The sequence below is a fragment of the Apostichopus japonicus genome, chromosome 22 (assembly GCF_037975245.1).
Source record: "Apostichopus japonicus isolate 1M-3 chromosome 22, ASM3797524v1, whole genome shotgun sequence".
Lineage (NCBI taxonomy): Eukaryota > Metazoa > Echinodermata > Holothuroidea > Aspidochirotida > Stichopodidae > Apostichopus > Apostichopus japonicus.
This window is the reverse complement of record NC_092582.1, coordinates 21,989,144-22,012,787: the sequence shown is the minus strand read 5'-3', so window position 1 is coordinate 22,012,787 and position 23,644 is coordinate 21,989,144. Positions and strand designations below refer to the sequence as shown.

The window sequence follows — 23,644 nt, the reverse complement described above, 5'->3', positions numbered from 1 at the left end:
ACTCTCTCTCCATCGGCAAGTTTCACTCAGCATTCATAATCAGAGCATCGACCCTAATTCGCATTTGAAATTATGAAATCATTTTAATTCCGACTGTCCAATGAAACAATACTATACTAGTCGGTCTTGTACAGAAGGGGCTTACTTATGGAGGAGTATATGTGAGTGGGGAGGGTGAAAGCGCTACTTGTCAAACACATGGTGCTACTCAATGTGCAGCAAACCCGACCCGACAATATTCCGTATGAATAATCCAGGTCTTGAAATGACATTATAGTTTGACAGAGAGTAAGAACTTACTTATTATATAACAGGGTGGACAATTTGCAGTTCACCCCCGACGTACCACGGATACAGGAACCCCCTCCCTCTCCCCTACCTCCTCCGTCCAAAGGTTACGTTACTTTAATGAATGATACGGACAGCGAAGAAGCAGCTACAAAGTAATGTTTTTCTGTTTACTTAATTATTTTATTCCCCTTGATTTGCCATTGTTAACATTACCCCATACAAACCCCAGGGGTACGGGTGGGCGGTATCTGTAGGGTGTGATAGCATCCTCCACTTTCCTCCTTATGATATGGTCCTGCAAGCCATGAAGCCCATACTTTTGCTTCCAATATACAAACTTTATTTGAGTTGAAAGTTGTATGGAACGTATGAGTATCCGTACACAGCAATTCGCCTGTCAATTTTCATATCCCCTAGATAACTTCTTTTGGAAATATTTCTTTCAAATTATATTATTTATTGTGAGATGATGTTATAATTCATGTATTGTGTGCGTAACATGCCATATTTTACCCTTGGCATTAAGTTAAAGAAGAATGAATTTCATACTTATTTTTCATGTTAGGCTGAATGTACGTGTTAGTGTAATATTGTAACATTAGGTTCATAATATTCAATTTTCGGTGTGTGCGTTACGGTTTTGTACCAGCAAACCGAGGACACCTTTTCTACGGTGTCTCTGAGATGCCAGCTGCTTGCAATGTATAATGTTTGGACCTTGTCAGATATGGCGATATCTTGAATTATAATAATTTGATTAACTTGAACTTCAACAAGCAATCATCCTCCAGCTTTTACAAATGTGCATTCTCCCCTCCCCACCATCACCCCGACGACCCCCCCCCCACCCCCATGACTACAGTTTTCAACGGGTACCACCCATTTACTTAAACTATTTTTTTCTTAATTCAGCATTAAATTTCAATGTATAGGAGTATCTGGGGTTTGTCCCCCATAATAAAATGACATTTAATACGTGAAATGGTACGCCCTGAGGCCTATTAGGCTATTTATTTGTCGTTATATCTTTCATCATTTCATCTCTTATATGCATGATCATATTTATGTTTTTCTCTGTAACGCTTTCTGCAAACCTGCAACTTCTTAGATCCATCATTCTTATCACAATATTTTATCTTGAGATACTAACTATGAAAAGATAAGGGCGGTGGTGGTTTGGTGGGGGGGGGGGGGGAGGGTGAGGAGAGGGGTAAGTAATTTTACGGTGTCCTTTAAGTGACAGTAACGTATGTGTCTACTAATATCTTTCGTACCTCTTCGTATCTTTCTTATATGGTAAGAGGAGGTGTCTGCGAAGGGTTTAGTTAGCATTGAACAAACACAAAGGATATTATCTCATCACATGCTAACTGGAATCTACCCCCCAAGTAATGATTCATCTCCCCCCCCCCCCTCCCTTCAAAACCATCATCACACTGGATGCGTCAGTAAATTGTCAAACCTCGTATATGCCGCTGAAAGCTTATTGTGATAAAGAATGTAAATTACGAAATAATGAAACATGAACGATGTATAGTCCACCAATTATAGAATGATAGATTAACAAATCCATCTGTAGTATGAAGCGATCCATTAACTACTTAAATGTCAAGTACACATGTCTACCAATCATCATTTAGACTATCTTAAGGACTTGTTTATAACATTTGCACGAAATTTTCGATTCCCTTGGATTATTTCATATAAGTTAAACCAGGGAGTTGTTCCATAACAACTCCCTGGTTAAACTTTGGACTTATTAAGTCATGCTTCACGGCTTTTTCGTCACCACCTTTTCAATCGTAAAGGGACTGATCTTTCAGACAAGATCCTGAGATCTTATTTGGAACCTTATCAAGCCGGAATTATGTAATGGATCTAATTTGTTTTTATAGCTGTATTTGTAATCGATTAAATGATGCTAACGGACTGTCATCGGAAGTAAATAACATTTCGATATCTTCAGATACACTGTGTTTTAACAGGCTCAGTTTGCTAGCTAGCAGCTACGTAGCAAAAGTAAAAAGTGAAATAAACATGTCGGCAGTTCTTGTCTGCTCATGGACCCAAAGTGCTATTATAATAATGTGAATTGCTTCGAACTTATGCTTCGGTGAAATTGGTTTGGCAAAGGAGGAACATTGGAGAGGGGGGGGGGGGTGGGCGGAGGGGGTAGCGGGAGTTGCGCTTCCTGCTACTTTTGAAGCTGGGACAGGCTGGGACAAGCTGGGAGTATGTTTCTGCCGAGGCTCTTCATATTTTCCAACTATATAGGGATTACAATATTCCATGTGGACCACTTTATCATCTACAACCCAAATTCTTACAATGAAGAATTGGAACCCACGTTTTTTTTCTGGCCCTTGTGACAATTTGACAGCTTTCAACGCCATTATTTAGCAACATCTAACAACCTATATACCCTCTCCCTTCTCTCTCTCACACACACACACACACACACATACATACACGCATACATATATATTTATATATACATATATATATATTTTTCATTTACATAAAGTCTGTTCTAAGTATCCCTTTCAAGATCCGGCTTTAGGAATCACAAATGATTTCGAGTTGGTTATAATGTTTGATCTCTAGAGTAAGGCAAAATATGTCACCAAAAACAGAACTAGTATTGTTCGATACAGTTTGAAAACGTTTAAGGAAGGTCTGCTTTTAATCATTACGGCTATCAAAAAAATATGAGTAAAATAATGGAGTGTGCGAGTTTACAAACTCAGGTCCCCATCAGTGAAAAATTTACAATTCGCCATATAAATTGTGTGGCCTATTAGAGAATTCGTGCTAGCGCCATCCTTTTAAACACTATTGCTGAAATGATAGCTAACTTCGATATTTTAGTGACGTTTGTTGTTGTAAACAATCTGATGCAGGTACATGTACAGTGTTTGGACTCGGAGTTTTAGCGCTGCAGCCAGCTGACGTGCTTACGGAGGATATGGTTAGAAAACATTCACAGGACAACTGGGAAAGTATATGGTAGTTTATTATTGGAGAACTCAAACGAAAATCTTTTAGTCAACTTCAGCAGTACTCAACAAAGGAATGATATACGTTGAAAGCGTTTATCTTAACTTTTTCTTAAAAGAGACAAAGGTTTTCGGTAATCAACTTGATCTTATTCTAGTATGAGTATGACTAACGTTTCGCTAAATTTAATAGCCTAGTACTGTGTAGGCTATGACTTTCGCTAACCCTTGAAACCGCACATAGGCTATAGGCCACGTTTGATGTGTCCAACATTGGGTCAACCACCACTTTTGCTGACTTGGGAGGCCAAAGTTTGGTGAATATTACACGTACAGCCGAACAAGTAAACAAGTCTTCTCTATCTTTCTTTGTTATTAGTGTGAAGTTACGACCTTGGACTTGGAAATTACTGCAATAAGCCATCACTGAGAACCCTGTGAAGTGTGATATTCAATGTCAACATGAAGTCATGAGATAACCTAAGCAGTAGTAGAGTGAAGCAGCTATCAGTATCAGTGTGTCACATCACAACTGAACACAGCCACTATGGGGTTCCTACACCAACTTCAAGTTTTGTTATGGAAGAACTACACTTTGAAGAAGAGGAATCCAGTAAGTGTTTCAAGGCAGCCTATCTACTAATTACTTAGATCCCTTTTAAGTGATAAAGACAGACCCAATAAAGGATATGTGTAACAAAAGTAAAGGACACTTGAGTACAGTACAAATCCAGATTTTGCAAAATCAGAAAATATGTTGAATTTTCACAGAAACCTTTCTGTATCGTATTCAGCCTTAGAACAATTTTTTTCTGATCGTTATCATTGGCAAAGATGCATCTATGAACTGTATTTACATATTAATGGTATCCTAGTAAACTGTTACAGAATTGTATTGTTTCAATTGAGTGAAGGCTATGAAAGAATTTTCATATCGGTTTTAAGAAATGGTAAAGCTAAGTATATGTGTTACGTTTCTGCATCAGAAGGGTAGAGAAAGATCGTTGAGCATGTTTCATTGCAATAATGTGAACAGCCAACGTTTGTTTAAAGTAGACTGATTAGTCTAAAAAATCAGGAGTTGGACTACGTTGAATTTGCTAAGCAAATAGTCCAAATCAATTACATATCAAGAAGAAATTCTGATACATTTGCTACAAAGCCAAAAACCATATTGATTAAAGGAACCTTTAAATCTTTGTAAGTATAATTTTAACCGAACTTGTCCCGTCTGTGGTTAATGTAGTAAAGTAATGATATTTTTTATTTATCTTGAAATGAGCACCATGAAACTTCTGATGTTTTTTTTGGAATGAATTGTTTCATGCTTTTTTCTTTTTCTTTTTCTTTCAGCTTGTGGTCATTTTTGAAATAGTGATTCCTCTGGTTCTGTTCTTCATCATCGTTGCCATCAGGAAAAACAAACCGATTCTACTGAAACAGGAAGGTAAAGTAATACCGGGGAATAATAACGTATTTCGGGCAGCACTGTACATCTCAAAATGTTATGCAAAATGGACAAATTGCTATAATTACAAACTGTGCAAAAATGTGTGACAGTTTTTTGTACACAATAACAGCAGTAGTTTGAAGAGGTTTTAAGACAGCTATTTGCTTTCCACACTGCTGCACTAGATTTGAACGCTAAATTATGTCCAGCGTAATAATTCCTGGGTAATAATAATAATAATATTCCTGCAGAATCAATCCATGCATATGGCCGGTGTTGCCTCTTTACCCACTCTAGCCTATATGTATAGCAAGCTTCATGGCTAATGTAGACTGCTGTACTAGCAACTGTGAACAGTCATGCACCAAGCACACTGTACACGAACAGGCGCGTAGCCAAGGGGGGGGGGGTGAAAGGGGCAGCCGCCCCCCCTTGAGCATATTTAAAAAAAATTTTTTTTAATGTTTTTATGATATTGCTAGTATTTTCAAAAGAGAAAATGCTATGATGCAACTTACAAGGCCTGGGAAGTGCCATTTCCAATGATCTGGGAGGCATTTTCAGCCAAAATTTTCTTGTACGCTTCACGCGCCTGTACACGTAGTTGTCACTGAATGATGGTTCCTTCCTCATATAATGCTTGAACTCTTCCAAGTTGAAAAAGAGAGAACAGGTTGATTCAGGGCCACGATTGTACATGTTAGACTAAGTCTATGGAATATTATTATAGGTTACCACACTTCCTGATTAAGTGGGGAGTATGGTGTTATTGCAATGTCAGAAATAAAGTTGTCCCGCTGACAAAACCAATAGTCCCCTCTCTTAATGACGCTGTTAAGAAAATATTGATTTTACGATACATTCAAAACTATGAGAAGTATAATGAACATGTACTACAGGTCTCAATATTTGTGACTATTCTTGAAGCATGATTCATGGCCACCTTTGAGCCCCGTAAGCTTGGCTGGAGAGATTGGATGACCCGGGCTCGCACGGTTGCAACAAGTACCAACAGTAACGTTAATATACAGTAGCTAATTTGGGATGTTACTTAATGTTAGTCGTAACATCCTATAGACTGCATGGCTATGAAATTAACCGCTTATTTGACTGGAAAATTCTGGTAGAAATGAAAATTTTTGTGAAATTTTACTTTGTAATTGTCTGGCTAAATGAGCTGATTATATGCCACCATATGGTGTGTTTCCCTCTTTAGAATAAACAGGAATGGGGAGGGGGTGTTTGGAGGTGGAGAGATTACACCCATACTGAAATTCAAAAATTCACAGACAACCATTTTCAAATGACTGAAAATCAGATTAAGTACAGTACAGTACCATAGTACAGTAAAGTAAACTACAGTACATCAAGTTCAGTACAAGACAGTAAACTTGTACAGTACAGTAAACTACAGTACAGTACAATACAGTAAACTTGTACAGTACAGTAAACTACAGTACAGTACAATACAGTAAACTTGTACAGTACAGTAAACTACAGTACAGTACAATACAGTAAACTTGTACAGTAAAGTAAACTACAGTTCAGTAAGTACAGCACAATACAGTACATTAGTGTTCAGTACCTGGATTATTTCACCTCTGTGTTTGAATTAGTGACCTCTGGGTTACAAGGGTTGAAGAGTAGTGAGCACATTCAAGCCAAAGATTTTGTTGCTCTTTTCCATTGCCTGACATTTTCCAGTCAGTTTTCCAATATTCAGTTATGTATCTTTCCATTTATGGAGGAAACTGGTCAAATCATTGAACTAACATACTGTAGCTGAAGGATAGAACTAAATCATGGAGCAGAATCAGTGAGATTGTCATAACTGTTACTCTTTAAAAGAACATTTTAAATGCCCCATACAGTATAGTCAGTATTGCGAAGTTCGCCATACTGCGAAAATCGGCCACCCTTAAGAAACACACGATTTCACCATGACAACCTATAGCAACAGCCAATTTCACGAAAAATTACGAAGCTACAGTTATTTTCTCTCCAAAATGACCAGTGTGCAAGAAATTACTTACATATTTGTCAATAAAATGACGAAAGATCTATGAAGTCTGTTATAATTACTGAAAAAGCAACAGCGCCACCAATTTTTACCAGCGCCACACTGTAGGTTGCGTGGCCGAAATTCGCAATACTCTAGCAAGAAATACCAGTTCCACAATCACGAAGAATTTTCTTGGAAAACAACGTGAAAACAGTTTGCAGGAAAGAAAGTTTGGCCGTGTATCGTACTAAAACACAATTCTCCCACCATATGAAGTTTATTTTCTGGTGATTTATACCAGAAGATTTAGTTTTGGGGTGTTTTAAGTCTTAAGTGGGCGAACTTCGAAGTCACCATCCTACTATCATGGATTTACAGTACATACCATCATACTGTAAATTGTATACATTGCACATTACATTAAATGTCAGGTACTGTAGACCTGTGTTGTTCAAATGCTTTACTTTTTCTTTTATGATAATCTCCTTGTTGATTTATCCTTGGGATATGGCACCTTGGAATGTTTTTTTTAAGCTGTCAGGGTTTTCTGTTGGTTAGAATTTCACCTTTTTTTTGTTTGTTTTTTTGTAGACATATTGTTTTCCTCGGTAGATTTTAGGTTAGTTTTACATTATAACGAGAAACAGAAACAAGTGTCGTAAAACACTCGCAAATTAATACCTATGTCATAAAACACTCGCAAAGTATCAACAAGGTCTCACTGTATACTTTATTACTTTGATTGGAATTGAGGTAAAGTACAGTCTGTTATTCGTTTTACACTAAGTATTTGAAGTAGTTATTTACTTCCTAGAGTCATTTGCAACCACCCTCAGCTGTTTTTGTAAATTGCAACATCCAATCACCCCCCTCCTTCCCACTTCAGAAATTTGCCCTTTGTATATCGTTATTGCGTCGGTGATGATGTGAGATGAGAAATACGTGATTTATGAGAGATTAGGACGAACTGATCACTCGAAAGGTTAACTATTAGGTTGCGCAATCTTTAATGTTTATTTACTTACTCACTGTTTGTTTTGAACTTAATACTTACTGTACATGTATACAGTATAGCTACAGTGTTAAAGACAGTGCAGGCAGGTTGGAATTCTCAAAAGTCCTCTGCAGTATAAAGTAACAAACATATAGTATTGTAATTAATGGACTGATCCAACACAAGAACCATTATGGTCTGTGCAGATACAGTGTATTCATATATTAAACCTTCGCTATATATCCTGCAGGTACAGTATGAAATTCACATAAAACCATACATACAGCATATTTACACATTGGGTGGTAATAGTATATATAGAGTATATATATATAGAAACGGTTAAAACTAAAGAGGGTCCAATCTGGAGGAAAATATTGTTAAGTTTCTTGTACTGTATCAGTATAGTACTGCTCCTTCCATTTGATATTAGACATGTACATAGAGGACACATGGATGTTTACACACTTGTTCTGTAGGTTCAGTGTTTTATATTGCTCTATGAGACCATCTATACATAGCTCTAGGTGAGGGTATGCAGATTAATGGGGTTTGCATTTGATACAGAGAGAAGTTTATCACCATATAGAACTTCAATGTTAAAGAGCTGGCATGTCTGTACATGTATGCTCTCAATTAGACCAGGGCTAATTTGTTTCTTTTTTAATATTACATATATACTATCAAAGTATCATCCTTTCTTCTACGTGCTCTGTCCAGAATTTTGGATTTATCGGACGTAAAACTCTTGAATTGTGCCTGAATGCTGGGTTAAAGTGAGAAACCAAAATGTGTTTGCCGGATTGTGCAAGCGGTTTATTTTTCATGGGGACTTGAGTGTACTTGAAATAGTCGATGATTGCCAAATGTAGTTTTGTTGTGTGAGTCATGTTGTTTTCTACTAGCTTGTGTCAATGTTTTAAGCACAGGGATGATATAAGAGGATGAAGGTACTATGCCTGCACAGTAACACAGAAATACTGCACTGTAGTCTTCTAATACTGTACTTCTGCACAAGGTCCCTTTTTCTGATGGCCTTGTGTGCTTGCAGGGCTGATGGTCACAGGTTATCCAGGAGTCCAAGATTTCAGATTTTCTGGTCGACAAATTTAAAGCTCACACGAATGCAGATGAAGCTTAAATCAATTTTAGTCACCAAGAATGTGAGATAAGTTACACCCCAATATGCTAACTAACGTTCCAGTTCAGAGATTTTCAGTAATGCCTCACAGCACACCTATTTGCTTACATTCTCCAAGTTCATTTCACTTGCAGTGTGACTATAATATCGTATGGCTACAGTTATTCTCCGACATACAGAAATGTTAAAAAGAATAATGGACATATGTTTGAAGAAAACATCTAGTAGGCAGCTTATTGCCTTAATGAGGAATTGGGCACACAGTTAAGGAGAGGTAGCAAATAAGTTCATGAATTATGATAGGGCTAGACAAATTACTACTTACAATAAGTTAATAAATTATGAGGGATATAGGGAATTAGATAAATTGCTACTTACAATAAGTTAATAAATTATGAGGGATATTGGGAAATAGACAAATTGCTACTTACATGGTCCTTTTTGTTGGCACAGGATTAAATAATTTTCGATATATATTTTCAGGGAAGCAAAAATTCATAAACCCCAACACTGCTTTAAAAAAAATGTAACAGTGAATTATTCCTGGAGAGGTGTAATAGATATAGTAGGATGAACAGCTATTTTGAATATTAATTTGGGTTGGAGATTTGGTACGCATATCTATATTTGGTTAACTGTGAGCTAATGACATTGGACTCTGTGACCTGTCACATTTAATCCAGTCTGTAGGTAATATCAGTAACTTTTGTGGGTTGTCTACATTACTGTACATAGGTCTATTCATAGTGACCTTCAAATAGACTAATTAAGGGGGATCGCCGAGGGGGATCGTCGTAAATTATTGATTTTTAGCTATAGCCAATGAATTGATATGAAACCAAGAGATCTTTAATCATGTCTTTAAGTATTCCTTTAAGCAGTAACCATAATAGATATGATGTTATTGTACCTGCTATGGTTGAATAGTACAGTGACATTTTGATTATTTTCGTTGAGAGATCTGACAAGAGAAAGAAATAGTGAAAGAAGGAAAGGAAAACAGAAAGGAGAAAACAAGTTAGACTAAGGAAAGAAAAAAAGAGAAAAGAAAACCAGTTAGACTGAATATTTAGCCAGTGGCAGAGCTAGGGGTATTGGTCAGGGGGGGGGGGCGATAATGGTCTGTAGGGGCACTTACGACACTATCTAAGCGGAGCGCCACCACAGGTTGGCGCGGAGCGTACATACATTTTTTGAGTAAAGATACTCCCTAGATCACCGGAAATGACCCTTTCCGGGTCTTGCTAATTTGCAGATAAACGAAGAATAAATAGGTGTCATCGCCATTTTGTCAGAAAATTACACCAACAAAATGTTAAAAATGTCAATAGGTATTTGAGAGCGCAATAAAAAAGTCAATAATCGCGTATAAGTAAAAAGTTGTAAAAAGCTGAAAAGGGCGCCAGCAGTCCATTTGAGTCTGTCAGGGCGGGCATCCGCCCCCCTGACTGTATGGACGCTCCGCCACTGTATTTAGCCAGTTGTCACCTGGCTGAATTGATATTAAAATAAATGTATACTGTACAGTACATATGACAAAGAATAATAGCTTGAATACTCTATTGATCTGCTGCAGCATTGTGAGAACTCCAGTATATGTTTGAAGACCCTGACTCTGTTGAGTACATTTAGAATTGAAGCTTCTGTTCTTTAATAATATTACTAATACTACGGTATTTGTATGCAGGCACACACACAGGCCACACACATTTACGCACGCACGCTTACACACGTTATCGTACATGACTGATAAAATATGTGTGTACTAGGGTTGCCCGATTCTAAGAGTAAATATTTACAATAATTGTAAAAATTGTGAAAGGTATCTGGGTTTTGCCAAGTATATGATACAAACTTTGTAAACTACCTGAAAGCTTACTAAGTTACAGGTTAACACAAGTCCTCATGTATTATTGGCACACAGGTAAAGTAGGCATCCCCAATTTAGTTCTAAGAATTGAGGGTAGTTTTATAACTTCAGCTTACTGGCTGGTACCCGATAAAGTTACAATTTATGTCCCTCCCTTACTTATCTATTCACAACAATCTGTTTCACATAGTAATCAACACAGTTTGATGTACAGTATGTGAGTATGCTGGGGACACTTGTTGCACATTGTGCAGTGCTCACATTACAAATGTCTCATCTGTTAGTACAGTTGATCCTAACATTAACCAGCTGCAAATAGAGATGAGATAACTCTCGGAAACAGGAAAGTGGGGTTAGTAAAGGGAAGTGATCACACTAATTTAAGACTTATTTCATCCATTAATTGATCATGATCCAAGCTCAAATGAGAGGAAAGTCTGCAGCAAAAAAAAACATGTTTTGTCTGGTATGGCAAGAAAATATTCAGTAAATGTTGTGTAGTGTAGCTAGTCAAAAAGGATTCAGTTTATGTTGTCTGGTATGGCTAGGCAAGAAAGGATTCAGTTAATGTTGTCTGGTATGTCTAGGCAAGAAAGGATTCAGTTAATGTTGTCTGGTATGGCTAGTCAAAAAGGATTCAGTTAATGTTGTCTGGTATGGCTAGGCAAGAAAGGATTCAGTTAATGTTGTCTGGTATGGGAAGGCAAGAAAGGATTCAGTTAATGTTGTGTAGTATGGGTAGTCAAAAAGAATTCAGTTAATGTTGTCTGGAAACAGTATGTCTAGGCAAGAAAGGATTCAGTTAATGTCGTCTGGTATGGGTAGGCAAGAAAGGATTAAGTTAATGTTGTCTGGTATTGGTAGGCAAGAAAGGATTCAGTTAATGTCTGGTATGGCTAGGCAAGGAAGGATTCAGTTAATGTTGTCTGGTATGGGTAGGCGAGAAAGGATTTAGTTAATGTTGTCTGGTATGTCTAGGCAAGAAAGGATTCAGTTAATGTTGTCTGGTACAGTATGTCTAGGCAAGAAAGGATTCAGTTAATGTTGTCTGGTATGGCTAGTCAAAAAGGATTCAGTTAATGTTGTCTGGTATGGCTAGGCAAGAAAGGATTCAGTTAATGTTGTCTGGTATGGGAAGGCAAGAAAGGATTCAGTTAATGTTGTGTAGTATGGGTAGTCAAAAAGAATTCAGTTAATGTTGTCTGGAAACAGTATGTCTAGGCAAGAAAGGATTCAGTTAATGTCGTCTGGTATGGGTAGGCAAGAAAGGATTCAGTTAATGTTGTCTGGTATTGGTAGGCAAGAAAGGATTCAGTTAATGTCTGGTATGGCTAGGCAAGGAAGGATTCAGTTAATGTTGTCTAGTATGGGTAGGCGAGAAAGGATTTAGTTAATGTTCGTAAGTTCGCTGTCAAAGTATAGAGATCCCAGTGTTAGGGACCGTACAACATGCTGTTCTAAGAAAAAATCATGGAGAGAATGCAATATGGATAAACAAAATAACATACATTTGTACATGTATATGAGAGTGCCTGTAATGATGCATTCTCAATAAACTATGTACTGTAGCTTGTAGTATAGACTTAGAATCTTGGCAATCCTAGAGACCACAGTCTTAAGGATGGATAGGAGGAAGTGGTTTAGTACTTACAGTAAGTGATTTTATAAAGCTCTGATGGTGCAGTAGGATGGCTTTAAACTTTGACCATGTTACTGTATATGCTGGTAATCACATTACAATATCCATAGGAATGGCTTTAAACTTTGACCATGTTACATACTGGTTATCACATTAGAATATCCGTTGCCAATATGTTTTTGTTCACTTTCGTTATTATTTTTTCCCCTTTAATAAACAACACAACTTGGTAAATGTTTGTTAACATGCATAATTTGTTTCATCCATTTATCCAATATACCTTAGTCCTTACACCACAGAAGTATTATCCTGTCATGGGAATGCCTCTAAGGTGCAGCAGTGGTCTTGGCTTGAGTTACACCACAGAAGTATTACCCTGCTACAGTAAAACTGACTATCTATTAATACACAAAGACATTTTATTCCACTGAGTAATCTTCATATTTTCTGTGATGGTTTCATCCCTGCTGTGTATAAGTCTCCACATTGTGGTGATACAGGGTTTGCTTGCTATATCAGCATTGGTAAATAATATTCACAGCTGTATTTGTTATCCCTTTGAACCTGGTGTCAAGAGGAAATTATCCAAGTGGAAAAATTAGGTTGTGGGTGGGGAACCATTCACTGTGCCCTTGATAGGAAGATACATTTTCTTTAAAGCAAATTCTGTATATTAAATGACTAATAAAGAGTGTACTGTAGTTCTGCAGTATAAACCTGTACATAGTGTTCTGTACATGTTTATTGGTTTCATGTATGGTTAGGGTTCATGATATTGCATGAAAACATATCCAGAAACCATCTGTTCCTCAGTAAGACAAAGATTTTCCATTTTTTTCTTCAATGTTTCTATATTTTTGTGATATTCATAATCCCTCATTACCATGCAGAAATTAAGATTGAAGCAGTGTACTGTATAAATATGTACACATGTGTTCTGTACATATTTATTGGTTTCATGCATGTACACATGTTAGGGTACATTGCATGATATTGCATGCATGCAAACATATGTACTATACAGAAACCATCTGTTCCTCAGTAAGACAAAGATGTTGCATTTATTCATCAATGTTTTCTTAGTTAGTTTGTATTATTCATGATCCCTCATTACCATGCAGCAATAACAGATTGAATTTTCATAAATTGCAGATTAAGTTAAATGTTTGTTTCTCAATCAGTGCTCAAGGGAATGCATATATGGAATAATGATTAAGTACGGGCATGCATATCAAAAACTTCTGGAATTAATTGAATTACGCAGACTTTTCCGGATATGAATGGACTCAAATAGTATACTATTACACTATTTATTTAAAAACCTAAGACTAGGATGTTGTTTGGTGCGATTTGTGTCATATTTGTTGTAATTGTTGGTTTCCTGTAAGGGAAAACTATGGAGTCTTTCTCACCGACCTTTCAAAATTGTCAGGGAAACCGTGGATTGCAAAAGTCCGCAATGACTATAACAGGGATCGCAAAGTCGGTAATTACTATTTACGGTTAGATTCGTCCAACACAGCAACATACAGAAACACTGTACTCGAAGAAGACTTGTCCAATAGTCCATTATGTTGGTAGGGGTAATGTACTGTAAGTAAAGTAAACCAAAAATGGAATATATCTATAACGAGAAAAAAACTGATTGAAATTCTTGGTCAAACACTCGAAGGGAGTTAAGAGAGGATACTGTTTAAATAACGCTTACTCGCCATTTCATCAATATTAATAAAGTCAACTGGTGAGGGTCGATGACTGTCGATCACATACAGTACAGTGTGCACATAATATAAATATATATATACTTATTTTTCTCTCCTATTTTCAGCTTTCTTCATGGCCCAGCCACTACCCTCTGCTGGTATCATACCAGTTATGCAAATCTTTTGTCCCAAAGCAGTTAGAGACCCCTACGGATTTCCAGAGCATCCTAAATCACAGTAAGTATGCAGCATGTCACTCACCTGTCCAAGCCATAATGTCTGTTTAATTCAAGTTGAGAGCTGAAATTTATAACGAGGAAATCCCATCTCAAGTGGCAACTTTTGACATGCAGAATTTTAAATCAATTTGCGGGTATCGCGCAATCCCTGGATCCTATTAAAAGAGAAAGTTGGAAGTCATTTTTGCTAGGTTTTTCTTTATTTTTTCATGTGCATTATTATTTATTATACATAAAAACTTCAAATTCAGTTGTTCATAACAACATATATTTCGGATGTGTAATGTAAGGTGGCATAGTGATTTGCCATATATGTACATTGTGTTTGGCTAGTTCTGTGATTTTTTTTCAATATTCGGTCCAAAATTTCGGGTACCCATTACCCGACCGGGTAATGATAAAGGGTACCCGGTTCCGATTTTTTGTTACCCAACTCAGGCTTAGTCCTAATTTTACAATAAGTAGATTAATTTACACAGCTACTTATTGTAACTGTTGTAACTGCCAAAGCTATGTGTCAAAGATTCTGCTCCTGTACAGTAGAGAAAATATTATGGCACATACTGTGAGTACTAGCACAAACTCTATGTTGTACCACTATACTTGGTATGCCTTGCATGCATGGGTACACCTTACATGACCTAACTGATCATGTTGGGAACAAAAGGAGATCAATCATAAGGCCATAGCATATAAACTTAGGGCCACATGATTGCAACCACAGAGGAAAATGCTTCCATCAACCAGTGATAATGGACATTCAGATATGGAGCTCCTTGGTCTTATCACATACTTTTCCTAACCAAGATAAAAGTCTGCCACATATAGTTGTGAATTTGATTTGGTAGACTTAACCACTTATTTTATGTACATAAAACTAATATAGTATAAAGTAAATTCTTCAGTGGTCTGTAGGATTAACTTCTTTATTGACCTGCTGTGCCTTGTTGATTACTCTAGTGCACCGGAGGTATTCATGTTCTTCTTGGAATGACTATTATGTACACATAGACCGTGGGCCGAAGTCCAAAATCGTTTAAGTTCGTTGCAACACAGAGAGGACTACCAACAAATGCCATTATAATTATGAAAATAATATGAAATCACCATTATCGGTTGTTCCCAGTTGTCTAACGTGCACATTTTTGAGTTGTTATTAACAACCGTTACCATTTTAATCAAATTTGGAGAGAGTTTATAAGGCGAAAATACAGCGTATGATGTCACGAGTAACCAATCACAATCGCGTCTACAGGCTTGCGCAATACTTTTTAACATCTGGCAACATTTGAACATGGCGACAACTAGTGATAAGGCGGCCTGCCGAACGAAAATGAAATTATAATGCATTATCCATGTTTCAAAGACAGCCTCAGAGAAAATGACTGCATTTACCAATGTCTCCAAAGCTTAAGTAATCAGATGTGCCAAGGAATGGAAGGCTTTAGGTGGAGAATTAGGGGATATTGCCAATACTATTTTGTCTGACAATGCAGAACTCAACTTGACGTTGGACACAACAACGTGCGGGTATCATCGGCAATGTTATATGAAGTTTACCGACGTTTCCAAAATCTCCAGGGCTATATCTAAACTTACACAATCAGTTGGTGAGTTATTATTTAAGTATTCTTGAAATATTACATTGAAAATGAATGCTCTAATCGACTGGAAACTGTGTCATTCGAGTTCGTACAGTTACAGTAACCACAGTCCTTCTCAACTAGCCTAGGCGGTAAAAAATGTACACAGCTCTAGCTAAGTTGTAACGTTGACTAAACCAGTGTTATTCAATAGACCAGGCTATGCTGAAACAAAAGGTTGGCTGGATGTACGTTCTGTGTACAATTTGTCTCAGGAACGAAGAGGGTTGCTGGTTCAGGTAAAACTTGCTATGCTGTATTTCTTGTTGAAGATGCCTTGTTTATATATTTTTTGAACTAATGCGAGTTAAACCAACTGAACAGTTACAACCCGTCTCTTAAATACAGGCCTTGAAGTAAATTGTAATCACAAAGTAAATATATGATCGTCATCCTAGGCTCAATTCAACAAAACTGTTGTTGAAATCTCTTTCTTTATTTTCTGTCTTGCAGAGGATTTACCAGCTAAAACTGATACTGCACAGATTTTGGAGACTTCACACACAATGATCAATCAGGTAAGATTTCCGTCTGTTGCCTTCAAATAGAGTGCAAATATGTACGTGTTGGAATATAGGCCTATACAAATACTTATGATACTGTAATGATGCAAAACATAACTGCTTGTAGTCCCGTTCCGTGTGTGAACATATCATTGAAAAAAAACGACAACATGGTTCGGTAAGTAAACAGACGTGCATACTGTCTTGCTTATTAAATGTATTTCAATGGAAATTCAGGTCCATGTACTGTTTAAAGGTAAATAAGGGAGGGGGAGGAGGAGGGAGGAAATAATTCAATTGTAAAGTAAAAAATTAATGTAGAATAATCAATTTTGCAAAACTCATGGTATGCAGCATAAGTTAATAAGCATATTTTATTTGAGCTTTATCAGTCACTGTTTTTATTAATGTGGACATTTATTGCAATGTTGCATATCTCTTTTAAAACTATCTATCAGCTATGCAACATTGAAGTGATTGAAAGCAACTTTAAATTACTTGAGGTGAAGTAAAGAAGCCCATTTGTGTATCACAAATACATATTAAATAAATCTTCATCTGCTCTGTCAACAGAATCAATGGATCAAGGACCTGCCCCAAAGCTGCTGAGATCAGTCCACACACTACACAGTGGCCACATTCTGTCTCCAGTAGTTATATTATTCAAGACCTTCAAATTAGCAATTCTGCATGAGTGACGACATGATGGAAAGTTGCCATGTCTAAATTCCTGCAAATTTTCATGAAAATGTACAATGTACTTCATAGGTCCTGTAACAGTTGATTCACAATTTCTATACGTAAAATCTATTCATTGATATTTAAACCTGTTCGTATTCATAATTTGTGAGCTCGGCAGCAATCCTGTGCTGTCCTGCATGGCAAATATTCCCAGATGTGGAATTCTCCTCATTACAGTACCGCACAATGGTTACTTTAAATTGTTTTGTGTACGAGGCCGAGATGTCTCTCACTCGGCATTTTTTGAGAGAGCGTGCACAGCCTTGTACAGATAGGCCGACCATGCATGTTGTTAAGACACAATTTATCTTTGCCACACCTATCAGAGTGCTTAACTGAGCCGAAATTTGTAAAGAGTCCAAAGAGGTACGTTATTTTATGTTATGGTTTAGATGCAAATTTACCCCGGACCTAAAGGCTTCTTCCTGTCCAATTGTAATATGTATATCCATCAATTACAAAGATAGTAAATATTCTTTTCGTAAGAACTTAGCGACAGTTATGATGGGACTATATCACTGAATGGACTAGCCTTACTACCATAGATGATATATTCACTTGTTATTGTATATGTTTTCGATAGAATGTGCATTTTGTAGTTGTTTGTATAATTATTATTTTTATTTGTAGTTTTCACGAAGGTAAACAAAGAAAACCAGATGAATAAGTAAAGAGCAACCTTCCGTGGAAGACTCGGTCCTAATTTTTGACGGCTACAGTTACAGGTCCTGTTCTATGAAAATGTATACATACTGTAGCTATTAGATATAGTAAATGTTTTCAATTGTTACTTCAGTTTAACAATATTTGTAAAAAGGAATTTATGCACTGGTGATGGTGTGTGCCTGTGATGTCTTGGATTGTACACATAATATTTTAAGTACATTTTCAAACTTGCATGTAGGCACACCAACTACATCTCTTTTGGTCAAAAGTGGTGTGAGCTTTGAAATCTTGTTTTCCAAGGAATCTCCAACTCAGTTGACTCTCTGAATGGTTATATAAATGTAATTATCATTGTACCACATAATGTCCTCACTCAGTGCATGTTGAATGTCTTGTTCAAAAAGTGTAACAATATCTAGAATACTGTCACTGTTCATATATGCCGTTGACCAAATATGCTAAATGCTTGTTTTTAGTTACACTTCTTATTCATAATGTTTTGGCCCTTTATAAAGTAACTGTAAAAAAAGAAATGCTTCAAAAAAAATTATGAAAAAATATCTTTTGCAATAATAATATATTACAGAACTGAAACTAACACACCTTTCTCGCCTTCTTTACATAACACTTTATGGTTTACATTGGAGCTTCACTCCCATATGCTTTCCTCATTTATAAACTAGATTTATACATATCCCCTCCTTACACCACCTCACCCTTCCCCACACCTTCCCAATCCCTTAACTTTGCCTCAATATTTTCAATTCAAGAGGGGCTTCAATCTCTGAAATTTTGGAGAGGGGTAGGATTTTAAGCACCATTTAATATATCCATGTCCAGCTACCAAACATAGGTATGGGAATTGCAGTGCATAGAATTGGGCTAGGCAGAATGATGTTTGGCACATGATCAAAATAAGACAGATTTTCCATGTAATTACAATGAAAAGCATCGCGAAGTAATTTTAATAATAATTTTTCGCATAGCAGTATGCAATGCTCCGATACACTGAAATGGACAGCGCCCTCTATTTCTGTTTTTAGTGCTTTGTGACCTTTTAGTAGACCCCCCTCCCCCCACTAAACAAATTATCATTCCACATATGTTCAAAATAGCCTGCGGGACCTCAACATGAAGGTAGATTCTCCTTCTGATCAATTTTATAGTATTTGTGGTCTATTCTATTTTGTGCAGGATATGTATGGGGAAATTGCTGCCATTTTGGCCTAAAAAACATTAATGTGCAACATTGACACTTGGGAACAACTGATTTTGGAAAATAATACATATTGCTAATAAAATATAATGGGTTTCATGTAGACCCCGTGACTTTGCAACGAAAATAAATTTTTAGATCACTTTTCCTACTTCGGCCCACGGCCTAACACTCTGGCTAGTTTGATCCCCCAATGGTCCAGATTGTGTGTTTGTCCTTGGTCATTGTTGGCTAAAACCAACAGTCATTGTTAATTTATTGAGCCAAGTAAAACAGGTCTGTACACAAGAACATCACTTATCATTCACTGTTTAAATAGTGCACACTTAGTTATATGCTTTACATTTCTGATTTAGACTTGTCATGTCATGCAATGATAAATAGGATTAAAAAGAGGAATGTTTTTAGTGGTAGAAATCTGTCATATATAGGCTACATGTTAGTCTAAGAACGTCAGGTGAATATGGTTTCACTGCACTACCTACTGGAACCTGGAACGAAGAGCATGTTAACGTTTTATTTTATATTGCATATCTGGATATATATATATATATATATATAAAAATATGTATATACTGTATATGGTCAGTAATAGCAGTATAGTGCTCAATACAACTGGTGCAGAGCTAAAAATAGATATATGTATCTAGCGTGTTTAACTGTTTATATATACAGTGCAATGTTATTTTGATCCAGCCTATAGTTATTTACTGATATAGCAAGTTAAAACCACACAATGCATTCTTGTATGTACAGTATGACATTCTTTTTGAGCAGTTCCTTGACTTTCTGTATGGGTCACTAGGTTCATATTTGTTTTAGCATATGAGTACAGTACATTATATGTTCATAAAGGCTATAGCCACAAGGCCAGGGACAGGTCGCAACAATACTAGCACTGAAGACTTGAAGCCGGTATTTAGTAGTGGTCGTCTGTAACTGCCTGTGCATGAATTTCAGGGAATAATTAGGTGATAAAATTTGCATATATATCAGTTTTGAAGGTTGTGAACTTTCTCAAGATTGTAAATATGCAATTGTTCCTATGAAACTAAAACTACTACTCTACATATTTGCAATTTGTATAGTAATTTGCCTATTTTGCATCTATAGCATTTTGAAATGTGATGCCGGATAAAGTATACCCTGAAATTGCTTCCTGTATCTTTATAAACACATGCAACTGGGCATATTTAGACTGACCTGCTTTCTAATACCATACTACCATACTGTAAGGTTTACTATGTCAGTAGGGTTTCTACATGTATGTATTCATGTATGTAGAAGCTACAAGTCAATTGTGAAGTACTTGTGATTTGCATTTATGAAGGAATTGGCATTATAGACACTTCAACCCAGATATGTCATGTACAATCAACAATCCACAATGTTAAATGCTCGTTGGTATAGTGTATCATTGTATAGACTAGAGTTAATTACAGTGAAATGTAGAGATGCCAATTAGAGAAGTGCTCATTGGAAGTGCTCACGGTCCACAACAGGGGTTCTCAGTCATTGACTTGCTGGTCAAATCCGGTCCATGACAGGTTCAGTCCGGCCCACGATTAATAAATGGGAGGCCCATAGTCTTGCACTTAAAATCATTTAGGCAGGCCTTTAGGCCTGCAAAATGGGTGCAATCTCGTTATGACGAGATCGTGGTTCTCTCTGACACTTTTCCTTTGAGCAATCAATTTTTTTCCACTCCAGATGGCCCTTGTAGCAAGTTCATTTGGTAACCTTCTCGATGTTTTTGAGAATAAGTTCATCATTGAAAATTGCCTTTGTTTTTCAGAGTCACTTCCTTCCTGAACCAATTGGAAGATGTTATCAACCGAAATAAAATGTTCAACGAGGAGTTTGACCTGAAGTCCATCAAGATGCTTCCAGATACTTTCAACGACCTCATCTTTTACGACGGCTCCATTGAAAATAAATTTGCAAACGCCGGGTGTGAGTACCAATACATTAATTTGCATTAGCTTCAAATTAGCTTTGTCGGATAAGAAGCTTTAGAAATGATCTAGACCATCATTATAAAGGCATTCTAGACGTTTTAGACATTGTAGAATGTTTGCAAATGTTTTGGCCCCCCCCCCCCCAAAGTTTGTTTTCTTGAAGAAAAGATGAGATTTTTGAGCCAAGTTTTTGTTGTCATTGATGGAAGGTTACAGAGTATTGATCCTTTGAAACCATGTTTAGATGGAATGTTCTTCATATGCTCACATCTCAGGCATGCAGGCTAAAAAATGCTAAATTTAGGATAAATCTGTATCAGAGAGGATCGGGATATAACCTTGGTTGGACTACACCTTAGATAATCTGATTTCTTTAGTTTTGCTATCCATGCCACTTACCTCTCGTACACAACACGTCTTAAAGCATAGGCTGAACAAGCCAGGAATTAGGCAGGGGATTAGGAAGGAGAGATGCAGCAGGAGATGAGGAAGAAGGCATGAAGCAGGGGATAAGAAAGGGACATTAAGCAGGGGATAAGGAAGGGGGAATGAAGCAGGGGATAAGAAAGGGGACATTAAGCAGGGGATATAAGGAAGGGGGAATGAAGCAGGGGATAAGAAAGGGGACATTAAGCAGGGGATAAGAAAGGGGGCATGAAGCAGGGGATAAGGAAGACGGCATGAAGCAGGGGATAATGAAGGGGGAATGAAGCAAGGGATGAGGAAGGGAGGATGAAGCAGGGGATAAGGAAGGGGGCATGAAGCAGGGGATAAGTAAGGGGGCATGAAGCAGGGGATAATGAAGGGGGAATGAAGCAGGGGATGAGGAAGGGAGGATGAAGCATGGGATAAGGAAGGGGAGATGAAGCAGGGGATAAGGAAGGGGATGAAGCAGGGGATAAGGAAGGGGGCATGAAGCAGGGTTAGCATTTAAAACAAGAGTGGGTTTGCCCTGGGGTCATTGAAGCAGACTCCCATCATCATCATCACCCCTTCAGAAGAAATGAAATAATTTTTAGACGTACCTGTAAAACAGTGCATTCGCAGGCATATTAGGTTAGAATTGGGGGGGGGGGAGGGGGAATAGGGGGTGCTTGGGATGAAGTTAGAAGGGGAACTCTGTTTCTTTGGTACTGTATGGATCATGTATCTCTTAGGATAGTAATTAAAGAAGTTTCATGATATCATATATATTAATGGTATTCCTTTCAACTTAGTTTGTATTACATAAGCTCAAGTTCAAAACAACACGTGAGAAAAACAACCTATGATTCCAAATACATGTACAGGTAGTTAGTTTCCAAATGGATGGTCAACTCTACCAGCGGAGAGGGTAGATTTAAATTTGTTTATCCCAGTATCTTCAGTAGAAGCGGAAAAAATTTAATGAAAACCTTGAGTTGTCAATTACGGAGCTTTCATTAGCATGGAAACAGACAAACAAATCCTGAGTAGGTCATTGGATGGTTCATCGATTGGCTGTGCTTGGTGGGCTATCTTTGAGTAAGAGTGTGTTTGATTCTCGAAGGTTAGAGAGACGCTCACTGCAATTTATTCTGGCTGCGGTGGATTTTGCCTAGAGAATATTACTCATTATATTCCTAAATACTATTTTATCCCTTATATTTACATAAAAAACATTGAGGTTTTTTTGAGTCAGGGTTCTTGTTAGCTTTCATATGGCTTAATCTAACCTATTATCTGCATGGGGGCGGGATAAATTTTTGCCAGAATCAGATGGAATATTTAATGTAGTGTAATTTGTAAGTAATAATCAACAAGTTAAACACAACATACTGTAGGATGGGGGGTATCTTTGTGTTGCCAGTTACCATCATGGTCAGCATCTGTTAAAGCAGATTTGGTGAGTGGAAAGGTCAATTGGTTGGAGAGATGCTTTGCCTTAACTGACAAAGTTGTTAAAAGCACCTTTTGAATTGATTTTGAGGAATATTGTAGAGTATATATGTAAATGGTATATAATTATAATATAGTAATTCTGTACTTACGTGTACATTGGACTCAACCAACTCTGTTTGGTAATTATAATCTAGTAATTCTGTACCTCGGTATATAGTGGACTCTCCCAACAATGTATGGTAAATACAAGATAGTAAACTTTCTGTATAAATTTGTACAGTGGACTCTCCCAACTCTGTTTGGTAATTATAATATAGTTATTATGTATCTCCAGATACAGTGGACTTTTCCAACTCTGTTTGGTAATTATAATATAGTAATTATGTATCTCCAGATACAGTGGACTTTTCCAACTCTGTTTGGTAATTATCATAGTAATGTACTGTATGTGTACAGTGGACTTAACCAACTCTATAATATTTGGTAATAATAATATATATACTGTTTTTTAAGGTGTGGATTGAATCCCTGCACCTGCTGAAAAACCACATCAGCTATAATATATAGACCTGTGTTGTCATAGTTACCAATACCACTTTTTGGTTGTCATAATAATTATTATCCTTGTTGATCTATGGTCAGTTGGACTTTCTATGGAGGATGCTGAGTTTATAGCTGTTATTGCAAATTTAAGCACTGCATCTTGGGTCATTTGAGTTGATATTTCAGATT

General features: G+C 37.0%; 1 protein-coding gene across 4 annotated transcripts in view; it reads left to right on the top strand.

The window, feature by feature from the left end:
* Positions 1–3,206: 3,206 nt before the first annotated feature.
* LOC139963359 (ATP-binding cassette sub-family A member 2-like) overlaps positions 3,207–23,644 on the top strand; it is an 84,782-nt gene continuing 64,344 nt past the window's right edge. For 3 of the 4 annotated variants that reach the window (XM_071964030.1, XM_071964029.1, XM_071964028.1), the window contains exons 1-5: positions 3,207–3,421; positions 3,667–3,900; positions 4,641–4,734; positions 14,212–14,323; positions 20,890–21,047. In XM_071964030.1, the coding sequence (XP_071820131.1) occupies positions 3,835–3,900; positions 4,641–4,734; positions 14,212–14,323; positions 20,890–21,047 (430 nt within the window). In that variant the 5' untranslated portion in view covers positions 3,207–3,421; positions 3,667–3,834. The remainder of the gene's footprint in view (positions 3,422–3,666; positions 3,901–4,640; positions 4,735–14,211; positions 14,324–20,889; positions 21,048–23,644) is intronic. The other variant, XM_071964031.1, reaches the window with a different exon arrangement.